Source organism: Lagopus muta, chromosome Z, assembly GCF_023343835.1.
Source record: "Lagopus muta isolate bLagMut1 chromosome Z, bLagMut1 primary, whole genome shotgun sequence".
NCBI classification, from domain to species: Eukaryota; Metazoa; Chordata; class Aves; order Galliformes; family Phasianidae; genus Lagopus; species Lagopus muta.
Window position 1 is genome coordinate 70945327 of NC_064472.1, and position 21702 is coordinate 70967028.

General features: G+C 37.4%; 1 protein-coding gene across 7 annotated transcripts in view; it reads right to left on the bottom strand.

The window, feature by feature from the left end:
* The window catches only part of PTBP3 (polypyrimidine tract binding protein 3), a 54684-nt gene that overhangs the window by 16621 nt on the left and 16361 nt on the right, over positions 1–21702 (bottom strand). For 6 of the 7 annotated variants that reach the window (XM_048932456.1, XM_048932458.1, XM_048932455.1 and 3 more), the window contains 5 exons: positions 15234–15309; positions 11789–11958; positions 10790–10936; positions 3862–4026; positions 930–1040 (listed from right to left, as the gene is read on the bottom strand). In XM_048932456.1, the coding sequence (XP_048788413.1) occupies positions 930–1040; positions 3862–4026; positions 10790–10936; positions 11789–11958; positions 15234–15309 (669 nt within the window). Of the gene's footprint in view, positions 1–929; positions 1041–3861; positions 4027–10789; positions 10937–11788; positions 11959–12146; positions 12272–15233; positions 15310–21702 lie in introns of all 7 variants that reach the window. The other variant, XM_048932462.1, reaches the window with a different exon arrangement.

Consider the following 21702-nt stretch of genomic DNA (forward strand, 5'->3'; position numbering starts at 1 on the left):
TACAACTCATGCCCCTGCAGGAGCAGGCCTGGGCTGGAGCTGTAGCCTATGGAGAGGACCCCAGAGTGGAGCAAGAGCTGCATGCAGCCCATGGGGAAACCAGTCTGTTCCTGAATGACTACATGCCATCCTGGAGCAGTTCTTGAAGAACTGCAACCTGTGGGAAGGGGCTACAGTTCACATGCAGCCTTTATGAAGGACCATATTCCACAGGAGAGACCCCACACTGGAGCCAGGGGAAAAGTATGGGGAGGAAGGAGAGCAGAGACCAAGTGCTATGGACTGACCACAGACCCCATTTTGCACACACTTGTACTGCTTACAGAAGGAGGAAGTAGTAGAAGAGACAGGAGTGAAACAGAACCTGAAAAGAAGAGGTGTGAGAGGAAGGTGTTTCTAGTTTTGCTTTTAGTTCTCACTATCCGTATCAATGTGAAATAAATTTATCTTCCTCGAGTTGAATCTATTTTGTCCATGATGGTAACTGGCAAATGATATTGTTCTTAACTCACAAGCTTTTCATCTTATTGTCTTCCTGTCTTGCTGAGGAGTGAAACAGAGAGCAGCTTGGTGGGCACCTGGCAACCATTCAGGGTTAACCCAGTCTTCAGATTAATCCTCACCAAAAACAGTTTAGTTTGACACAGAAAAGACTTTTTGTCACAACCACAGCTACTAGTCTTCCCTACCAACAGCCCTAAACTTTGATTTGGTAGAACCATACTGACTGCTGTCTGTGTGCTATACACTTTCTTACATTTGATGGTAGAGTACCATTCTAATGAGGGTTGTCAAAGTTATTCTAGTGCAACAAGACAGTTAGAATGAAAAAAAGTCAAAGTTAATGGGCAAGCTATCAGTAATGTTAGCACAGTGGCCATCTTACCTGAGGAAAACACCTGAGGAAATGGTGAGTACACTGCACTTACCATTTTGGCATAATATGCATTCACTGGTTCAGCATACTGGATCAAAGCTTGAAACTGATTATTCCTTGTAAAGGTGACAATCTTCAAGACAAATCCAAACCTAGAGAAAATCTGAGAAGAAAGAAATACAGACTTAAAAAAAAAAATCATTCTGTGATTTAAAACAAAAACAGCATTTTGATACTTAATATAAATTTTCTGAGACATACCTTTAGTAAGAGCTGAATAGAAATGAATTGCTATCAGAATTTGTTTCAGGTTAAAAAAAAAAAAGAAAAAAGAATATATAAAAGATGGGGAAGAAGGATAAAATTCCTCTGAAGGATTAGCAATAAACTAATTCTAACAACTAATAATAATGACTAAAAAAGCCTAAGGAGGCTTATGTCCCATGTCAAAGCTGAGTTATGAGAAATGGACTTTCACAAGTCAGATAGGGACTGTAAACTGTCAAGATAGGCAACCTTACAGCCTGTATTTCAAGCAATTTCTGCAAACTTATGATCAAACATCTCTCTCCAATAAGTAGTTTGTAGACACATTAACAACATAGATCCACTGTCCTAAGTGGAAAACAAGGAAAGAGGCAAGACAAGCACTTGCTTGAGACTCATCCTTTTATCGATTTATAGGTGTATCAATTTATAACTGAGTGGTGTTTGATTTACTGCAAATGTAGGCATTGTAGAAAAGTTTTTAAAGGCTGAAATTTTGTATGTATACACACACACACACATATATATATACAGAGTACATTCAGAATGAGAGCATGTAATACACGAAACACTCATGTGACATAATGACAGCTTCTGGGGCACACATGGAGAATGTGGACAAAAATGTAGCGAGGTTAAGACACAACACGCAAGTGCAAAGAAATGATTGCAGAAGTAACAATGAAAGAGGAAAAGTGAGTTTTGAAAGCACCAATAGTTCTAGAACAAAGTTCTAAAGCAAAGAAAAGCACCACAGCAATCAGAACCCCTAGAAAAATATTAATCCTAGAAGGGAAAGATATACAAGAGATAAGGACAAGCATCTCTTTCCAGCCTATTAGCCTTAGAGTCATAGAGTCACTGCTCTAAAACTTCATGCCCAGTTTTTCAGGATTTTATGCTACAGTCACCATTTCCTGGTAGAAGACAAAACAGAAACTTTCTTTCAAAGCAATTTAAAGCTAGCTATCCAGTTCCTGTTCACAAAACACTTCCCCTTAAGAAAGGTCTAAGTGCAGTTTCTAAATGTGTGCTTCCATGCACATTTCCACAAAAACAAATAGACATTTTTAAGATATACCTGTTTGTTTCTAAAGCTAAACCTCACAGCTTTGTTTCTACAAATATAACGCCAGCTATTCTGTTTCTTACAATAGACATTTTAAGGCAGATTGTGAATAAACAAACAAATAAATAAATACTATATGTAAACAGAAGTTTTGTATGACAGCCTGCCTATATGGTACTATACTTGTCAGTAAAATTCATTTCTATTAGCTTTCCACACTTACAAAGTTAGGTTTCTCTGCAGCACTGTAGCTCTCTATCATGCACAAAGCACTGCTTTAATTAGAGGATAGTGTCCCTATTATGAACTCCAATTAAGCTCCCTTTTCAAGCGCTATCTGATTTTCTAGACCTATTGCAAAAATAGTTAACTGAGGGTTATTGGACAACTCAAACACTGAGAAATACAATTTCGCTGCACAGAAGTAAACATTAGTCAGATTAAAGTAATATAATACGAATCCCTTCTTCCACTGTCTGCTTTGTCAATATCAAACAAAAAAAAACCCAAGAGCAATAACAAAAAGCAAGAGCACACAAGGTTAGATCCAGGAGTTGCTGTTGCTATGCACTGATAGTTAGCTAATAGACTATTCTGTGTACACTAATTGTTTTAAGCAGTTGACATACAAGCTGCATGATTTATTATTGATTAAATTACATCTGAAGGTATAAACAAAGTTTAGATCACAAAAATTTTGACTTCTAAGTGACAGCTAGCTGCACACAAATTAATCCATTCTTGTTGGAGGGACAAAGAGAAAAAATTAACGTAAGGAAGCAAGAGGAAATAGCAAGTGTTGATAATAAGCATTTGAGATGCTAAGTAGAGCAGCAAAAACAGTTTTGTCCAGACTGCAGCTCCTTGTAAAAAATGGCTAATCATTTTAAATCATATTAACTCAGGAAAATCATATTAGGGGCATGTGTTGCAAAGATTTACTGGTATTTATAAAAGCTTCAAGTATGAAATTCTTTGCAATACCTGAAAGAAAAATATTGACAAATCCTCAATAATTACAAGCAGGAATTACAGTAATGTCTTTCATAGCTATAGTCTATTACTGTAGTTCTGAGCAAGCAAAGCAAGCGACATTCTAAGAGCCTGCAATAATTTAAAATATTTGCCCAACCAACTATACTTGCATGGAACATCCCTTGTACCAACTTGTAAGAGTGATTTTAAAATGCTAAAATATAACACAAACTTTTAAAAGTTACCGAGGACAAGGAGTAGTAAAATAAGGCAAGAATTCACTAGTTCCTAGGCGCAAAATTCAAAGTAGCAATTTGAGTTCATTATTCCTTCCACAGAACTCTTGCTACAATTTTAACTAAGTTAAAGAACTACAAACCAGAGAAGAAACAAACAAAACCAACCAACCAAAGCAGGAGAAAAAAATCATGAAAAGCCAACTAGAAAAGTCCTGTTTAATCCAATTTTTAGGGTTTTTGTTTTTGTTTTTTTGAGTAAAACTAATTCAAGCCTAGATCTCTAAATTACAACAAATCACGTTGGAATGACAGTCCTTATTCAAGCTGAGTCATGCATGACTGATGGCCCATAGGTACTTAAAAAAAAAAACAATCCCATCTATAGTGGCAACATAGAAACAGATTTTACTATTTGTTTTACCAATTTTTATTACCTGATACAGCACATCTAAAGTGACAGGGTAGAAAAGATTTTCAACAATGATTCGAAGAACAGAACCGTGACTTGGAGAGACCCCACCTTCAGGAGCAAAAGCACTTGTAATAGCCACGTTTCCATACTGCACAGTATTCACAGCTTGCAGCGCAGCTTGAGCATTCTGAAATCACAACACAGCAGAGACCACAATTAACTTACACACATGCAAACTATTTATGTCTAAACAAAGATCTCTTACAAAGCAAAGATGTAAAATGCACTTAATGTGCAGCATTTAAAAGCCATATTCCCTCTTTTAAAATATCTATGGAAATACAACATTTTAATGGATTTTCAACCAGTCAGTAAAGCACAAAATGCTTGGTTTGCTTTATTAGGATTTGATTTTCTCCAGGAACTGAGTTTTGGCAAACACAACCTTAGAAGGTGCACATTCTGTTCTCTTTCTTCCCAGAGCCAAACTATCAGCCACAAAATAAAGCATTTTTAACTCATTTCTCAAACCACCTCACTGGAATTTGGGAAGTCTTTTTGACTGGACCTTTCTCAAAAAGACAGTTGGATTGCTTCTAATAGCCTTGCAGAGAGACATGCCTTTCCAAACACAGTGTTGTGACTTGAAGCCATACCTCAGTAACACCCTTCTCTTGGAAGCCTGACTAAACATGACACAAGGTGTGGATGTTACTCGATTTCTTCTAAGCTTCCAGAATAAACTGTCCCTCAGAGCTGAGCCTAGATTCTAAGACATCAGTAATGTAATGCTCAGTTGCTAAGCTCTCTAAAATTTAAATAAAAGACTCAAATGAAAGGGTCATAATTGAATATATACATTTATATTCAAAAAGTAGGGAATATTGTTTTTGTAGAAGGAGAAAGAAAGTATTCCCTCATGCACTGAACTGAAAATGATAAGAAGTGGTCTTATTTGCAAACGTCACTTTTTTGAGGCTGTTACCTTCACCACACCCTTGAATCTTGTTGCCTTATTTATTTGTTTTTGCAGATAACAAACCAATCCAGCAAAGAGACAAATGACACTTATCAGAGCGACAAGTTAGCAAGATTCCAGTACCTTTCATGTTAGCACAAGTTAAAGATGAGCCCTGATTGTTGCCGTAATCCCTATATGCGGTATTAGTACAGAAAATAAGAACTGTTACCCAACCAACCACATTCCAGAACTTATTTAAGATACACTTATCTTCAAGAAAACACAATGTAAAAATGAAGCCCTATGGTTTTGTGGGAGGCCTGCTACTACATTACTGACAGGAAGAAAGGAAAGAGTCAGTGAGAAGGGTTTACTGGACAAGATGTGGTTATTTTCTTCATGCCCTGAAGTTACTGAGATCTATCTTCTAATAATAGAACTTATGAATGAAAAAGTTCTTTCCAAACATACTATATGAAGTATTTTTAAGTTATGCAGAACATAAAGACCACAGAAAAAAATGTGTCAGTATCTCAAGCTAATACAAGTGAGAGGCTTCAAAAAAGAAAATTAAAAAAAAGAAAGAAAAAATAATCAAAGCAGTAATAACACTCCAGAAACAAAATCGTTAGAAGATAGAGTTCACAGCATATAAAAAATTAAAGTAATCCAGGCAAATTGACATGACTTCTTCCAAAGACAGGAAAAGTAGCAACCTTTTGGACTTCCAAACCACGGAATCAGTTTGCTTTTACCATTGTTCAGAAGTACACAGCAAGATTTCTTCATGCATCTCTCGCCCTCACTCCTCTTAGCCAGATTAAAGAGAGAAAACACGTCAGGCTGGAGCAGGAAGGAGCAGAGAAAAAGCAATACAAATAGACCACAGCTTCCGTTCCCTTTCTCCTGTACTGAATGGGAAGGGGAAGAGGTAACAGCAGTAAAGGGAGAAGAAGTGAAAGGCAAGGCCTTCAGGTAGATATGGTTTTCGGGTTGCGTTGGGTTTTGGTTTTCTGCTGTTTGTTTTTTGTTCTTTTTCTTCTTACTATCCTACTCTACTTTTAAAGGGCAGAAAATTAAGTTCATCTTCCTCAAATCAAATCCGCTTAATCTATGATGGCAGGAGGTGAGCAATATCCCTGTCATTATCACAGCCCATGAATTTCATCATCATATTTCCTTCTGTCGTGTTCTGCTGTGGATGGAGTGAGCACAGCTTGGTGCACACCTGAGAGACATTCAAGGTTTACACATTGCAGGCATAAAAATGTGCATTTGAAGTCACAGTATCACGGTGACTTTAACAGTAATGAAGTTGATGACAAGTTCTAGTAAACTGAGCTTCCAAATGCAGTTACTTAAGGTGTAATACGCTGACCATAGAGACCACTGCTACTGAGACAATCCTACTACATTTTTCCTCTGAATCCTGAAGTATTCAGCATATTACCCCAGAAAACTTCAGTTTTTAACTGCCAAGTTACGAGCTGAATCATTCAGAAGAATCTAGGAAGCACCAGAGCTATAAAGCAGAGAGTAGAACATACAGCTGGAAGCAGGAGAAACAACATCCAAGACTAGCTCATTTTGACAGTAAAATGCTGCTAGGTGAGTTCAATTACTCACAGAATTGCTACTTCAAGGATATCTCAAGCTCCTTCAGTTTTTAATACTGCTAATTAACAAACAAATGCTCATTAAAAAAAAGTATCATTAATGTCACATTTCTACTAGAAACCTAGTCCAGAAGTCCAATTAGAGAGCAGTTATTCTTTAGAGTAGCTGCCTCTGAGAATATCCCTTAGTCACTTCTTCCCCAGCTGTTCAATACTGCATGTAACAACAATAATACCAGCGCTATGAAATACAAATGAAACATTAAACAAAGAGACTTCTCAAAAAGTTATATACTTTCCATCCCAATTGATGAATTCATCATTTAAGAGCTTGCTTTCATATAGTACTAGGCATTGAGGGATATTACGAATGCCAGCTTACACAAAGGGCACAACTAACAATATAATATGTCCATCAATGAAGCATGGGCATGTAGAGAGATCAAAACCCTGACATTATATGACTATTATTAGTACAAATTACAGTAGTTTCAGGTAAATGAAGCTAAGTCTTTCTCTTGCATTAAGATCCACTTAAAAGGGCAACAGAGAGTATTCTCAGCCATTGGAAACTGAATCTATAATTAGACACTTGCCCATCTCAGAAAAGGACCTGGAAGTCCTGATGGATGAAAAGCTTAACATGAGCCAGCAATGGTGCCCTTGCAGCTCAGAAAGCAATTGGTATCCTGGGCTTCATCAGAAGAGGGATGGCCAGCAGGGACAGGGAGGTGATTGTCCCCCTCTGCTCTGCTCTTGTAAGACGTATCCATCTGCAGTACTGTGTCCAGGTCTGGAGCCCCCAGTACAAGAAAGACAGGGAGCTGTTGGACAGGGTCCAGAGGAGAGCCACGAAGATGAGCAGGGGACTGGAGCACCTCCACTATGAGGACAGGCTGAGGGAACTGGGCTTGTTCAGCCTGGAGACAAGAAGGCTGCGGGGTGACCTCGTTGCAGCCTTCCAGTACCTAAAGGGAGCCTACAAAGAGAAGGGGAATCAACTCTTGGAAAGGGTTGATAACTGCAGGACAAGGGGAAATGGATCCAAGTTGGATGTCAGGGGGAAATTCTTTACAGAGAGAGTGGTGAGGTACTGGAACAGGCTGCCCAGAGAGGCCGTGGATGCCCCGTCCCTGGAGGCGTTCAAGGCCAGATTGGATGGGGCCCTGGGCAGCATGGTCTAGTATTAAATGTGGAGCTTGTTGGCCCTGCATGTGGCAGGGGGGTTGGAGATTCATGATCCTTGAGGTCCCTCCCAACCTGGGCCATTCTGTGATTCTCTTGCTAAACCTCCTCAGTGAGAGGAAAGTTCCCATTCTTTTCCTTATACAGAAGGCTTGTTCTTTCAAAATGAAGGCACAATCATCTTATGACAAAAGCTCTTTCGCAATGTTAGCCTTCATGATCCCTGATGCAGGGCTCTGCTAGACAGAAGTTTACATCTGACAAATATCATTAACAAAACAGTAACTCAATATCTTATTTTTAAGAACAGGAAGTTATCTAGAAAAGCTTCATGGAACTGTTTTGACATCACAAAATGATTCCTTTTGACATTACATGCAAGAAAACAAATAGTTATCTCAGTGCCAACAAGACAAGTGTTTTATTTTTCCATCAGTCTGTGTTTTACGTAAGAAAATACTGGAAATAGTGATCTCTACATTCGCAAGACATAATATGCCCTTTAGAAAACAAATATGGTTATATAGCTACTTGCTGAGAATTTATCACCAACCGCAGGAAAAAGGGGTTTAAGAAATAAAGATTAGTATATGCAAGAAAGAAGTTATTATCTGTAACTTCCATGTATCAACACTTCCGATATACTTGAAAAAAGAAAAATAATTTTGCAGCAGTCTTGACTGTTTATCAACCAGTTAGGAACAGAGAGCTCTGAGGAATTCACCAATTTTATCTGTTAATTCCCAGAAAAATAATGAAGTTCTTAGAATCTACAAAGAGAGAACCAGAAGCACTTCTTCCTTCATATTTTGTTTCATTTATAATTTGTGGTTGAATAGCAGTCATTTTCTGTATTTTTTGCAGGAATTTAGTATTCTTGCAGGAATGTATAAGAGTGCTTAACGCTTCCTCCCAAACAATCCAAGAGTGTATTTAACTGAAGCTCTGGAGCAGAATGGGGCAAACAATTGACTCTTCAGCACTGAATACAAACTGGGAGATTCCCAGAAGAAGTAGGGAACTTTTCTGCAGTAGGCAATAAACTCTACTCTATCACATCTCATAGGAAAGAGAAATCAGATTCTCCTGAAGAAGCTAAGCAGAACTTGAAGAAGTTCACCATGCAAAACCACAATGAATAGATTTGCTTTTTCAGAAAAATATATTCAAGCCAGCTGACAGACCTAATAGAATGATTCCTTTCTAGTTGTTTTCTAATTGAGCACAGCCTCAGTCTCACTTTACATAAACAAAGACAGGTGCATCCTAAGTCTCTGAGTAGCTGAAAACACAATTAAAAAAATAAACAGTTGAGGATGAAAGGTACCTTTAGAGATGATCGAGTCCAAGATCCTTGCTTCAAAGAAGTCACCAAGCTTAGATTGCTTACGACTGTTTCCAGCTAAGTTTTAAATGCTTCCAAGGATGGATACTCTATAACATCTCTGAGTAACACATTCCAATGTTCGGCCGTGCTCAAAATAAAAAGCTTTTCGTTTGCTTGCTTTTTAAATTTCAGTGCATTTTTCTGTATTTGAGTTTATGAGCGTGGACTCTTTTCAGTGATGCCCAGTGACAAGAAAAGAGGCTGTCTACACCTCACCCCTCCCCAGGTATTTGCACACATTGATAAAATACCCCTGATTTCTTTTCCCCAGGCTGAATAAACCCAGCTCCCTCTGCACCTGTATGACAGGTACTCCAGTTTCTCACCTACCTTCATGGCCTTTTGCTGGACTTGCTCCATTAATGTCTATGCCTTTCTACTGAGGAGTCCAGGATTAGACTCCATATTTGTGTCTCACTAGTGCTGAATAGAGAAGAGTCACTCCCTGTCAATCTGTCAGTCTGAAGGCAGTAGTCTGCTTTCTGCAGCTGAGGATGCTGTTGGCCTTCTTTGCTGGAAGGACACACTGCTGCCTTATGGTAAAGTTGGGTTCATGAGCAAACACAGATCATTCTGTAGGCTAGCTAGCTGCTTTCCAACTAGTTGCTCCTAACACAAAATTATCACCTGGGTCTACTTCTCAAGTGCAGGAGTTAGCATTTTCCTTTGTTTAACTTAATCAGACTCTACGAGTCCATTGCTCCAGCATGTCTAGTTTCTTATCAACAACAAGCAGTGCAACCATCTGGGATGTCAGACACTCTTCCCAGCTCTGCATTATCCATGCTGAGGATGTGTCCCATGTCATCATCTGTGATGTAAATGAAGATCACAGAATCACAGGGTTTGGAAAGGACTCCATCAAGTCCAAAACCCTCACTAAAACAGGTTCCCTAAAGCACAGGAAAGCTACCACATGGCTTATGACTGTCTCCAGAAAAGCAGATCACAATATCTCCAGGCAGGTTGATCCTGTGCTCTGTTGCCCTCAAAGTAAAGAAGTTCTTTCTCTTGTTCAGATGGAATGTCCTGAGTTCAGGTTATGCATGTTACCTCCTGTTCTGTCATTGGGCACCACCAAAAAGAGCCATCCACTTGACTCCCTCCCTGTAGTTACTACTACTGTAGTTACACTGGTAAGATCCTGTCTCAGTCTTTCCTCAAGGCTGAGCAGCCCCAGGTCTTTTCACCTTTCCTCATATATGGAATGCTCCAGGTCCTCAATCATCTTTGTGACTCCCTGCTAGACTCTCCCCAGGAGCTCCCTGTCTTTCTTGAACTGGGGAGCCAAGACAGAAATATGACAGATGTGGCCTTATCAGGGCAGAGATCTCCTCCCTCACTCTGCTGGCCATGCTCTTTGTAATGCTCACCAGAATACCACTGGCTTTCTTGGCCACAATGGCACATTGCTGCTTCATGGTCAGTCTGTTATGACAACTCTCTGCATATTAAGATAACATCCCCATATTCTTCCAGGGTAACCTGGACATCCTTACACCTCTCCTATGCCTCCTTTTTATTGAGTTCTGCCAAGAAATGCTTGTTCATCCACACAGGCTTCCTGTCCATTTCAATGGACTTCCTGGCCATCAGGATGGCCATTCCTGAACTTGAGTTCCTACACAGTAATTCTAGAGGTACCAAGTCTCTTTCTGAAAGAACTTGCTGTCTATTACAACTGTCAGAAAAAAAAATCTATTATAATATGATCATTAATGTAGTATTAATAGAAAATACTCTATTTACTTATGTAAGTCATATATCATTCCATCTTACTGAATGAAAATAATATACTTACAGCTTGACTAGGTATATTGTCAGTCTTAAGTTCTCTGTGATTGGAATACTGAATATACACAGGCTGATTGTGGATGTGAGGTATAGCAGAAGAGCAGTAGTTCACCATACTAATAGCATTTTCCTCAGAGGCCATTTCCAAAAAAGCCTGCAATAGAATTATAATGGTATTCAACATGGTTTAGTTTACAGGAAAGAACAAAACATCAAATCATAACATACTCCTATTACAACTCTCACCAGAAAAAGAACATGTGAAAGTATAGCATTGCATTAAAAGATGTTCATTTATGCAAGATTGTGGGGATATTTGATTTGAATCTCTTAAAAGACTTATACATTTTAAGTACACTATATTACTAAAGAGTTGGAATAAGTATGACATATAGGAAGGCATGCTAATAAAAAATCACTGCTACTGGATTTATTAGAATCCTGAATACAAGCGTTACTGTTTCAGTTGCAAATGCATACAGTGACTGAAGTAGGAAGAGGACACTAAGTATCTATTGGTTTCTGCACAAAATTAACCCAGCCCAATGCTGCATACAATTTCTGAATTAATGTCTGTTGTTTTTTGAATTTCAGTGTTTATTTATGATGTAAATCACCCATCACCTGAAAGGATTTGAAGGAAAAGAAAAAAAAAAAAATTATTTCACATAAAAGAATTAATCTCCATGTTAATTATTTTAATTGAGCAGGTCATTTCAAGACAGCTGTCAACATAAATATCAGCAAAGTAGTTCTTGATCAGCACACGTTCTTACATAAGATGTGTATAATGTTTACAGCTAATGTGAATGAGTTTCTAGACTATTATATAATCAGAAAATATATGAAAAGAAATGAATGCCAAGACATTTTCCCAACTGTGAAAAAAATGAAAGTTTTGAGCCTTAAATGAAACACTTAGACATCACTGCAATCATTTCAGTCACAGTACCAAAAGCATTAAAGAAAAGAGTGACATGAGCAGGCTTGCTGTTATAATTGTTACCTGACTTTTTCCTCTTAGAATCAGCACATTGGTTACTTTGCCAAAAGGGAGCCCTAGTGAAATGACATCTGCTTCAGTGGCATTATCTGGAATTTGACGAAGATGAAGGACACGAGAAGGCACGCATGGCACTCTCACTCCTTTAAATTTCGTGTTGTCATTCCCATCACCTAAAGTGTTATAGTAAAGAAATGGACCAACAAATAAGACAAACCTATTATGCAGTATAAATGCCAAAACCTAAATGGGAGAAACTGCTGTCTCAGTACTGACATTAACTGTTTTCCATAGCTTTTTGAATTCTAAGAAAGGTCAGCTCATATATAAACCACTGAGAGTTTGAAAAGGTTCCCTTCACCTGTTCCAAATCTCCACAATAAATGTGAGGTCCTTCCACTTTCCTTTCCTTTTTCCTTCTCTTTCATTTCCCTGTCTTCTGTTGGTTTTTGTTTGAAGTCTTGCAACTGGAGATGCTAGTAACTTCTTTCCAAATATGCATGAAAGATATTTACAAAGCGTTAATCACACAAAAGGGCAAGTTGTAGTAACTGGGAGGTAATATTCATTATTTTATTACTAACTTATCTTCCTGCATTCTAGTTCCTCAGCCAGATTTAGCTGCTACCTCAAATAATTAACAACAACAACAACAACAAAAAAAAAAAAACATTAAAGAAAGTCTGCTGTCCCATATGACTGAGTTTAAAAGAATTCTCGTTGAAAAGTAGTCAAGGCAGCGAAGCATGAAATCCATACAGCCATCCACTTTGGCAAATGGCTTTTTATTTTTATTTATTTATTTATTTATTTATTATGATCTGCCTATTTGAATCCTGTAACTGGTAAGTGATCAACAGTTGCTTTCCAAAGCAACTTGATTCCCTGAGAGCACTTTTAAGCAGAGCACCACAAAAAAAAAAAAAAAAAAAAAAAAGAACCTGGCATATTGTTCTAGAGGGTATCGCAATGGAGTAATAACAATTAAAGTCATAAAAATGAAATTCACCAACCAATCTACAGACTTCAGTAACAGATACTCCTAGAGGAAGATACAGAGATATAAGAGACTTGAAAAAATATCCCAAAACATAAGGGAAGATAGCATGCTGGTAACTGAATTTAAGTCTAACTGCGTTCCCATTATACACTGGCTTTTCTCTTCTTTTCCTCCTATTTATGTGCTACAAACAGCTTCACTCCAGCAAAAGAGAGAGAAGCTTAACACCACCTCATCTGTTGCATCTGCCATATCACAGAAGCACAAAAGATGACATATCTGAATGAGTTTAGCAAGTTATTTCAGATTTTCTTATAAATTTTGACTGCAGTGCAAAGCGTTTCACCCAGGTTATTTTGTACACATGGAAAGGTAATTAATGCCTGTGTAATGTATGAGTTCGTTACACTTTGCTTTATCCATCAAGAAATTTTAAATGCCATCGTATGCTCTCTGTGCATTCTAGAAAACATAAAAAGAGGTAAACTTGCTGGGGAGGAGATTTTAAGACAAAGAGAAGTATACTAAACATGCATCAGTACAAAACCAGGACAGGGTATATTGCGATTAAACCCCAATGATCTGTACCATTTTGTTAAATGTAATTAGAAGGCTCAAAAAAAAAACAGGATGAAGTCCTTGACTTTACTAAGCTGGGTACTGCTTGACTAAATAAAGCAGAAAATGAAACCTAACAAAGATATTGACTTTAAGATGAGCATCTCTTGCAAGGGTGACATCTTGTGGATTCTGAATCATTTCTGAAGGTGACAAGATGGAACTAAGTGGCAAGCACAGCACTATCTCACTGCATCTTGCCTATTAGAGGAGTTCACTGATCAGGCATCAGCCAAAAAGGACAGTGCTTAACAGAACAATTTCAGCCTGAGTATGTGCAACATACATCAAACCTTCTACCATCTACCCATTAGCATAAATGTGTTAATGACTAACATCTGACCTAAAAATTTCATAAGTATCTTTTCAGTAATGCTGTAAATACACTAAGTTTTGTAGAATATGAGTTAACTCGCTAAATTGATAATAAAAGCTAGCCCTCCTTCATCCTCAACACAAAGACCTCAGCATATTTTAAACCTTTATACTTCTTTCTCTAACTATTGTCTGATATGGATCTTAATAATATACTTGGATTTAATGGCACCTGAACTTGAAAATGGATTCAATATTCTTCAAAGCATGCCCAGGACCATCTCCTCTTTGGAATTCACACTTAATTGGGTGAAAACAGAAAATAGATATTCATAAGAGACACCTTCAAACAAAATTAAATTAGGGCCCAGTATTACAAACAAAAGCTCATTACAATCATGATTCATGACTGTATGAATGTATTTTCTGGGTGAATAACTTCAAATTGAGAAATGCAAAGAGATTCTAGATAAACGATCACTACATATAGGAAACTCTGCAGTTGAAGCTGTTGTATTTGGTAAAAAGCTTCATTTCAACAAAGATTACTAAAAGAAGTAGAGAGCCATCAGTGGGAACTTGGGTTTTTCTGGACTTGCTAGGAGCCAAAACCATCCATCTTATTTTAAAGATCAATAGCATTTAGAAACCCTGGAAGTCACTATGAAGTATCAGTGACTACAGTGATAATTAATAAAAGCCAAATGCACTAAATACAAATTTATATTCCTTGCCAGCTGGCAATTTCTTACAAAAAGTACTACCTATACAGGCCTGAAATATCTTTCAGCCATTAAATTACTGAATTATAGACTTATGCTGTTTCATGGCAAGCAAGAGGCTCTGGATGTCATACTAAATCAATTAATAGAACTATGAACAATCCAGCATGTGCAAATAAGAAATAGAAAAGAAGAATGTTCAGATTAGTTCCTTTGTCTCTCCCTTAATCTTATTTCCCATTGGAAACACAGCCAGCAGATCCTAAAAGCTTATGAGGAGATTGTTTGCTCTGTCCCTTGCACTCCTACAAAACCACACATTGATGGAATATTGTCTATGTCACAAGCTAGTTAACTGTAAGTAATATAAATTAAATTTTGCAGCCATGGGCCACGAATACTTCAAGCCCACATGAAAGAAAATATTTCTAAAGGAAATAGTCGCAGCCTTCTCCCACATTTAACTTATTGCTTGATCTAAAATTTCCTGTGCTAGAATACTGTTACTGCATCTTTCTCAATACATTGGTATGGTATCTCAATACATGGTATTTCTTGGTCCAACCCAACAAGTCACTTTTAGAGCTCCTCAACACTGCAACTGGACAACACTGGGTAGACTCCAGTGCCTCTACTGTTAGAGTCACCCTTACACAGTTCAAGACTGATTAGAAAGCTAAGTGTGACAATTAAGAGCTAAATAAATAAATAAAAATGCAGAGAAAATACATACATTGTTGAAGAAGAACTGTGATAAAAATGAACTGTAATAAAGATATACTTTTTCTTATACCTTTAGCTGGAGTAGAATTGCTCACGGTAACAGACTTTCCACTGACACTGGAAGAAAGCAGATTGTCAGGTCCATGCTGAAAAATAAAAGACAAGTTTACCAGCAAAAGCTGTTACAGAGAAAAAGCCTGATAAAAAAAAGCTCATTCTATCTTATTATGCTAGTTAGCAAGTTCAGACACGTTACACTTATTCTCTCATTTATCTTACTATAGTCCATGTTGTGAAAGATTAACAAACGCTTATTAAAAGGAATTAGTTGGTAGCAGGCTGAGTCTGTACTCAACTTTGCTTCCAGATACAGATAAACACACAGCCACACTGATCAGCAGTTGTGCTGACCTCAAAACACTAACTTGCATTTTCAATATACCTGTAATAGTTTTTTTTAAACTTAGTTATCAGCTGGAGAATTTGACCATGGATCACCCATACTTACAAAAAAAAAAACAAAATGAAGCAGTGAATAGTACATTCTTTAGGAATATGGAGGAAAGAGTTGGAGCAACATGGATTTGGCATTTTTGGATGAGGAATCTAAGATGCCAGAATTAACTGGCAACTGGGCACTGATTTTACCCATTAGGTTTACTCCAGTACGCCAGTCAAGCATCACCTTTTCACACAGTTCTTCAAAATGCCAGAGAGGTACTTCCTAAGACAATTAATGTTCTCGAAATTTGCAGCGCACTGCTCTGTAAGAGTATTTACATGAAAAAAAGTTGAGACTGAGGGAGCTAATTTAGAAAACGGAGTAAGCAGATCCAGAAAGCACAACAAAACTTCGCTGAAAGGAGAAGCTCCTATTGCCATTGCCATAGTATTCCCACCAGCTCCATAAAATATGCAGCTTGTGGTGCATCAGTTCTGGTGCCTAGAAGATTCCTTATGAGATGATTCAATCCTTCACTAGTGAGTTTCAGCAGTTTGAATCAGGTTAGTAAGTTTATCAGCTGAAAACCAGATCCAGAGTAAGGGAAAGGCAAGGAGAGATGTTTCTGTGAAAGCATCCTTAGGGCAGCAGTAAGCCACCATACTGGTTGGTATGGGCTGCAGAACTATTTGCCATTGAGAAGTGGTTATAAACTGTGCATAAATAAACTGTTCGGTCCTTTTTGTCCTTGCAGTTTGTCATGGGTTCCTGCTGCTTCCCCAGCGTTCACAGAATCACAGAATGGTTTGGGTTGGAAGGGACCTTTAAGATCACGCAGTTCCTGCTCCAGGCAGGGACACCTGCCTCTACACCAGGTTGCTCAAAGCCCCATCCAGTCTGGCCTTGAACATCTTCAGGGTGGGAGCATCCACAGCATCGCTGGTGAACTTGCTACGTCTCACTACCTTCACAGTAGAGAATTTCTTCTTAATATCTAGGCTAGATCTACCCTCTTCCAGTTTAAATCCACTTCCCCTCATCCAGTCGCTACCTGCCCTTTTAAAGAGTCCCTCCCCAGCTTTCCTGTGGACTGCCCTCAGGTACTGGAAAGCCACTATAACATCTCCTTGGAGCCTTCTCTTCCCAAGGCTGAAGAGCTCTAGCTCTATTAACCTGTCCTTGTAGAGGAGCTACTCCAGCCCTTTAATCATCCTTGTTGCTCTCCTCTGGGCCCATTCCAACATCTCCATGTCCTTCCTGTGTTGGGGGCCCCAGAACTGGACACAGTACTCCAAGTGGGGTCTAGGAAGGTCATTCACAACAGAATGTCTATCTAGGTAAGGGTGGTGAAAAAACTTCACAGGCAAAGTTAGCTGCTCACGAAACATCACAAGCGTTAGAGTGTGGATTAAAACAAGATTGTGTTCATCCCTCACTGGCACCAGAAAATACTTTTGAATCAAGAAATCACATATTGACAGTACAAATGCAACATTTATTACAGTAAGCACTGAGAAATAATCTTAAAAAAAAAAAAATAAAAAGTATAGAAAACATTTTAAAGGAATTCTGATTCTAACTGTTTTCACTTGCCTCCAATTAAATCTGTTTCCAATAAAAATATAAGCTATTGTAAGGAGCAGCTTACTTAGTTGAGAAATACGGTACACTGTAAGTCATACAACCCAACTCATACTTATTTGCATGGCCCACTTTAATTTTGTAACTGCTTGTGGATGAAATTCTAGCTGGATTTCCAGTAATCTCATATTCTGTTTGGTTAGATGCTGGAATTTAATTAACACTCAAACTAGCATTAATTTTTAGTTATTACATGTATCTTAAGTATGCAAACACCTGGGTTCTGAACTTCTAAGTAGGATATTTTGCTTGTAAAATACTGCTGTAACTTCAGTTGACAGGTATTGTAGCTTTTTTTTTTTAATTAAAAAAAAAAATACTGTTTATTCGACAGAATAAATATCTGCATTTGTTAAGAAGGCCGAATCAAAAGTAGTTTCAGTATGACAACCTCCAGCAGCAGGCGCCTCTACAGGGTATCTTGTAGCTATTTTGCTGTTTCATTAAAAACTCTGGCAAACATACCTATGATTATTTTAACAGATCAAGTTAGTTTCAAGGACTTAATATACATCCTTACAATTTCATATTTAATTTAAATGAGCTGATACCCAAAAAATACGCTGAAGGCTTTTTCAGAACAAAATATTTTCCCAACCCCTTACATTTTAGAAGACTTTCATAACTGATTCAACTCAGGACTCAAATAAGCATCTTCAGCCAGAAACCAGAACCCACTATTTCAGCAAGCTATTTACTTAAAATTTATGCAGAAATTAAGAAAGTGTGTAAAGGCAGGATTTTCACAAGTCACATTAAGTTGTCTGAGGATGAGAAAAATCTACAAACTATGCACTATTAGACATACATATTTCATGGAATTTATATTGCACAACAAATAAACAAAAAGATCTGCTTTCAACAAAAATTTCACTGCTTCCAATACAAAGGAAGCATCATCAATTTACAGCATTAGTTATTTTGCAGGTATGGCACATGAAATTGTAACTGGAATGTTTGACACTGACTTCTGGGCAAAATTCTTAGATTGCTTCCACAAAAAATACTAACATTCAGGGTTTAAAACACCAAGAAGAACAGACAAGCCTTCATAACAAATCACAAAGTCCTTAACTCACTGTAAGAGATAATACAGAAAATCTGTAAATCAAACAATCTTCCTCTTAAAGATATTTCAGCCATCTCAGAACAAGTTCAAGCATATTCTGAAAGAAAATAAGCAACTTTCTTAATAAATCTGCATCCTTTATGGGCCATTCCATGAATACAGCTTCCTTGAGTGAGGAATTCCACATTGCTTGTGGATTTGTGCTGCAAACCAGATCAAGGAAACAAATCCAAGCTATTGAACACGCGCACACAGACATATTACATTTTATTACACTGTTATCTGAATACTCAACAGAAATACTGTTCTGATATGCAACTTTCTGTCCTAACACTAAATTATTTACCTACCCACACAGTTACGGTCTATTTACTTATTATGCTACAAGAGCCTGCTACAAGAGAACTGCTACCAAACTTTTTGCAGACAGATGACCAACCTACTTCTGGAGCACAAGAACACCACAAAGACCACGTTCTACATTTTGTCTTTTATCCGACCATGCAGCTGATCAACTTTCTCAGTCTGAAACAAAAATCAAACCCAATGTGGAAACATTCTAGAAGAATGCAAAGATTGACACAGTTCTCCTGTAAGCCGAAGCACAACATGCAAGTGTTGTGGCTAGTCTGGAGAAGGAAAGAAAGAAGTTTTTGTCTGCCAGTGTCCTCCTACATATTTACAAACACAAGTCTACAGAGGGATGACAGAATTCAAGTTCTCAAATTCAGTCCCTCTCTCTTTCCCAGAAAGCACTGAAAGGAATACTTAGAAGCATAATGAAGTATGAGGTAGGACAAAGATCTAAACCTGCTCTGCTAAAAAAGCCAGTGATAAAATGACTACACAAGAAGTTACTTCAGTCTAGGCATTATGCTACAAATTCTTATTAAGTCTTTCTGTTGAGGCTCAACAGTCTTGCCAGTGCTCCTACTTTCTCTCTGTACACAAGCTTTCAGTTGGCTTATTTTTAGTTAATTGCTGTTTAGAAACTCCAGCTGGAAAACTAATTAGAGCAACCAAATCCTGCTTTAAAAGTTACTCTTCATATCCTTCTTGCCACTGATATTGATACACTTGGCAGGAACTTCTTCCAGAAAGATGTCAGCTTACAAGGCCCTTACACCAATGCTGCTGTTTCAGCTTTGACACCACAACAGTCTGAGTTGACCACAGTATCTTTTGTCCCCATTCTCATACCAGCATCCCAAACACATCAATAATCTCATGATGGGCTAACATTATTTTTTCTTAAATCACAAGCTGACTTACATCTCTCCTCTTTCTCCACAAGATTGCTGCATTTGTTTGGAATTACTGAGCACTGATAAGAGCAACAGACCACCCAACAACCAGACCAAATTGATTCTTTAGTTATTGAGTAGGAATTTAAAAATGGTGGAAAGTATAATTTTAAGCATTTCTTTAAAATAAGTAAAATCTGTAGTGGCAAACAACTAGCAAGTGGTGTCTACAGGATACAACAACCAGTGACAATTTCATGAAACAATTTTTCCTAATCTACTGTGGCCAATTTCCCTGACTAAAGGCATGTTACAAAACTTCAGATTACAACAATTGATGCCTTCCTTGAAATTCCATATATTGTTCCATGATTTTAAGACATCTGATAGCAAAAATTCCATAACTCAGGCACTTCTAACCAAAAGTTAGAGCAACCTCCTATCTTTCTTGCACAGATTTTCCAGTATAGTTAACTACAAATGGAATAATCTGTGACTAACTCACATTCCATATGAAAGATATACTGTTTGTTTTCCTACAGAATATCTCCTTTCTGAACCGCTTCCAAGATAAAAATAATAATAATAATGATATGATCATAGCATCCTACAATCTACGAGACAAATAAAACAAAAAAATTGGCCCAATAAAATAATATTTCATCCTAAACACACCTTTCTCCTTGCATATAAAATGTAGCTTTGATATTTTTCTATGTGATTCTATTCAGAAGCAAAAGAATTTCTGTTCCAAAATCTATAATGTGAATAATGTTTTCAAGTTATACTAGCTACGAATTGTTATTAAATATTCATTAAATGAAGTTGTAATGCACACCCCATTAATTTTTGCAGAATCTCATTGGAAAAAAACAAAAGTTAAGGGTCATGATCAAGTGAGAAAATTCCCATTATTTTCTACTTCTGCAAAAATCTTTCCAAGCATTTTTCATATTCCTTTGTTCTTGCTTCCATAGAGTACATTTGCAACAGCAGAGGTCAAAATTCTACTTTCAAAGTGACAATTTAATGTGAAGTACATTGTTACTGATGTCAAAATGAAAACATTTCAAAGAAAATGGAAGTTAAACTAACAGAAATTTCAAGGTGATATATTTGCATTAAAAATAAACACCGAGAAAGCTGACATTTCAATATGCTGAAACAGAAGGAAATTATAGGCAATGATCATAAACAGGCAAACCTTTCTTCCTCCACTGCAAAGTTCTCTCCCAAACACACTGGCTCAACAGCCTGATCATCAGACACCAAAGAAAGTTATTTTAGCACAGATAGCTGCTCTTCTGTAGGCTTGAATGCTCTATGGTTCTTTTAGCAACACACTCAGCTCTACTGTCTCTGTTATCAATTATTGAAGCTTCCTGCTACACCAGTAACAAGATACAGTACACTCTTAAAAAGTCATGCAATGGTAATTTTTAAGAGAAACTTAAAAAGTTTTTTTTTTAAAAAAAAAGGACTAAAAAGGGAATAAAAAATGGCCAAAGTATTAGCTTTGTTGATTTCATTAAGAAGAAACAAAGGTTTCTCTTCAGAAGAAGAGATTTAGTATCAAATAATTAATGAAGCTGAGACAATGTACACTGCTGAAATATGAAGTTACTACAATACAATAATAGCTTAAACAATTTCTAAGGGCAGATGCCATACTTGAAGTTGAAGATGCAGTTCTCAGAAGTCCTAAACATACTGCATGAAGTACTTAGCTACAATTTCAAAATCAACAATTTCAAGAACTGTACACAAAATAACTGTCTCACTGTCTTCTTAAAAACAGGCATTTCTCATTTGAGACTACATACAGTTTTGTTTGCCTTCTTTTTTTCTGTGGTTTTTTCAAGATTCATGTAGCAATTTAAAAGAAATGCTAAGTAAGTGTATTTTTGAAGTATTTTCTAAATGCTAAAGTACACCGAGGATATGGATTACAAGGTTTGTCTGCACTTTAAACATATTGAGTGTTCACATCAGCAGAAAGAACATGGAAAAGGAGATTTGCTCTACCAAGCTATGGCATTCATTGTGCCCTGCAAGGAAGGAAGGGAGAGAGGGGAAGGAGGCAGTGGAAAGCTCAGGCAGTGTCTTTACTCCCTGCTTCTCACCATGCCAACCGGCACAGACA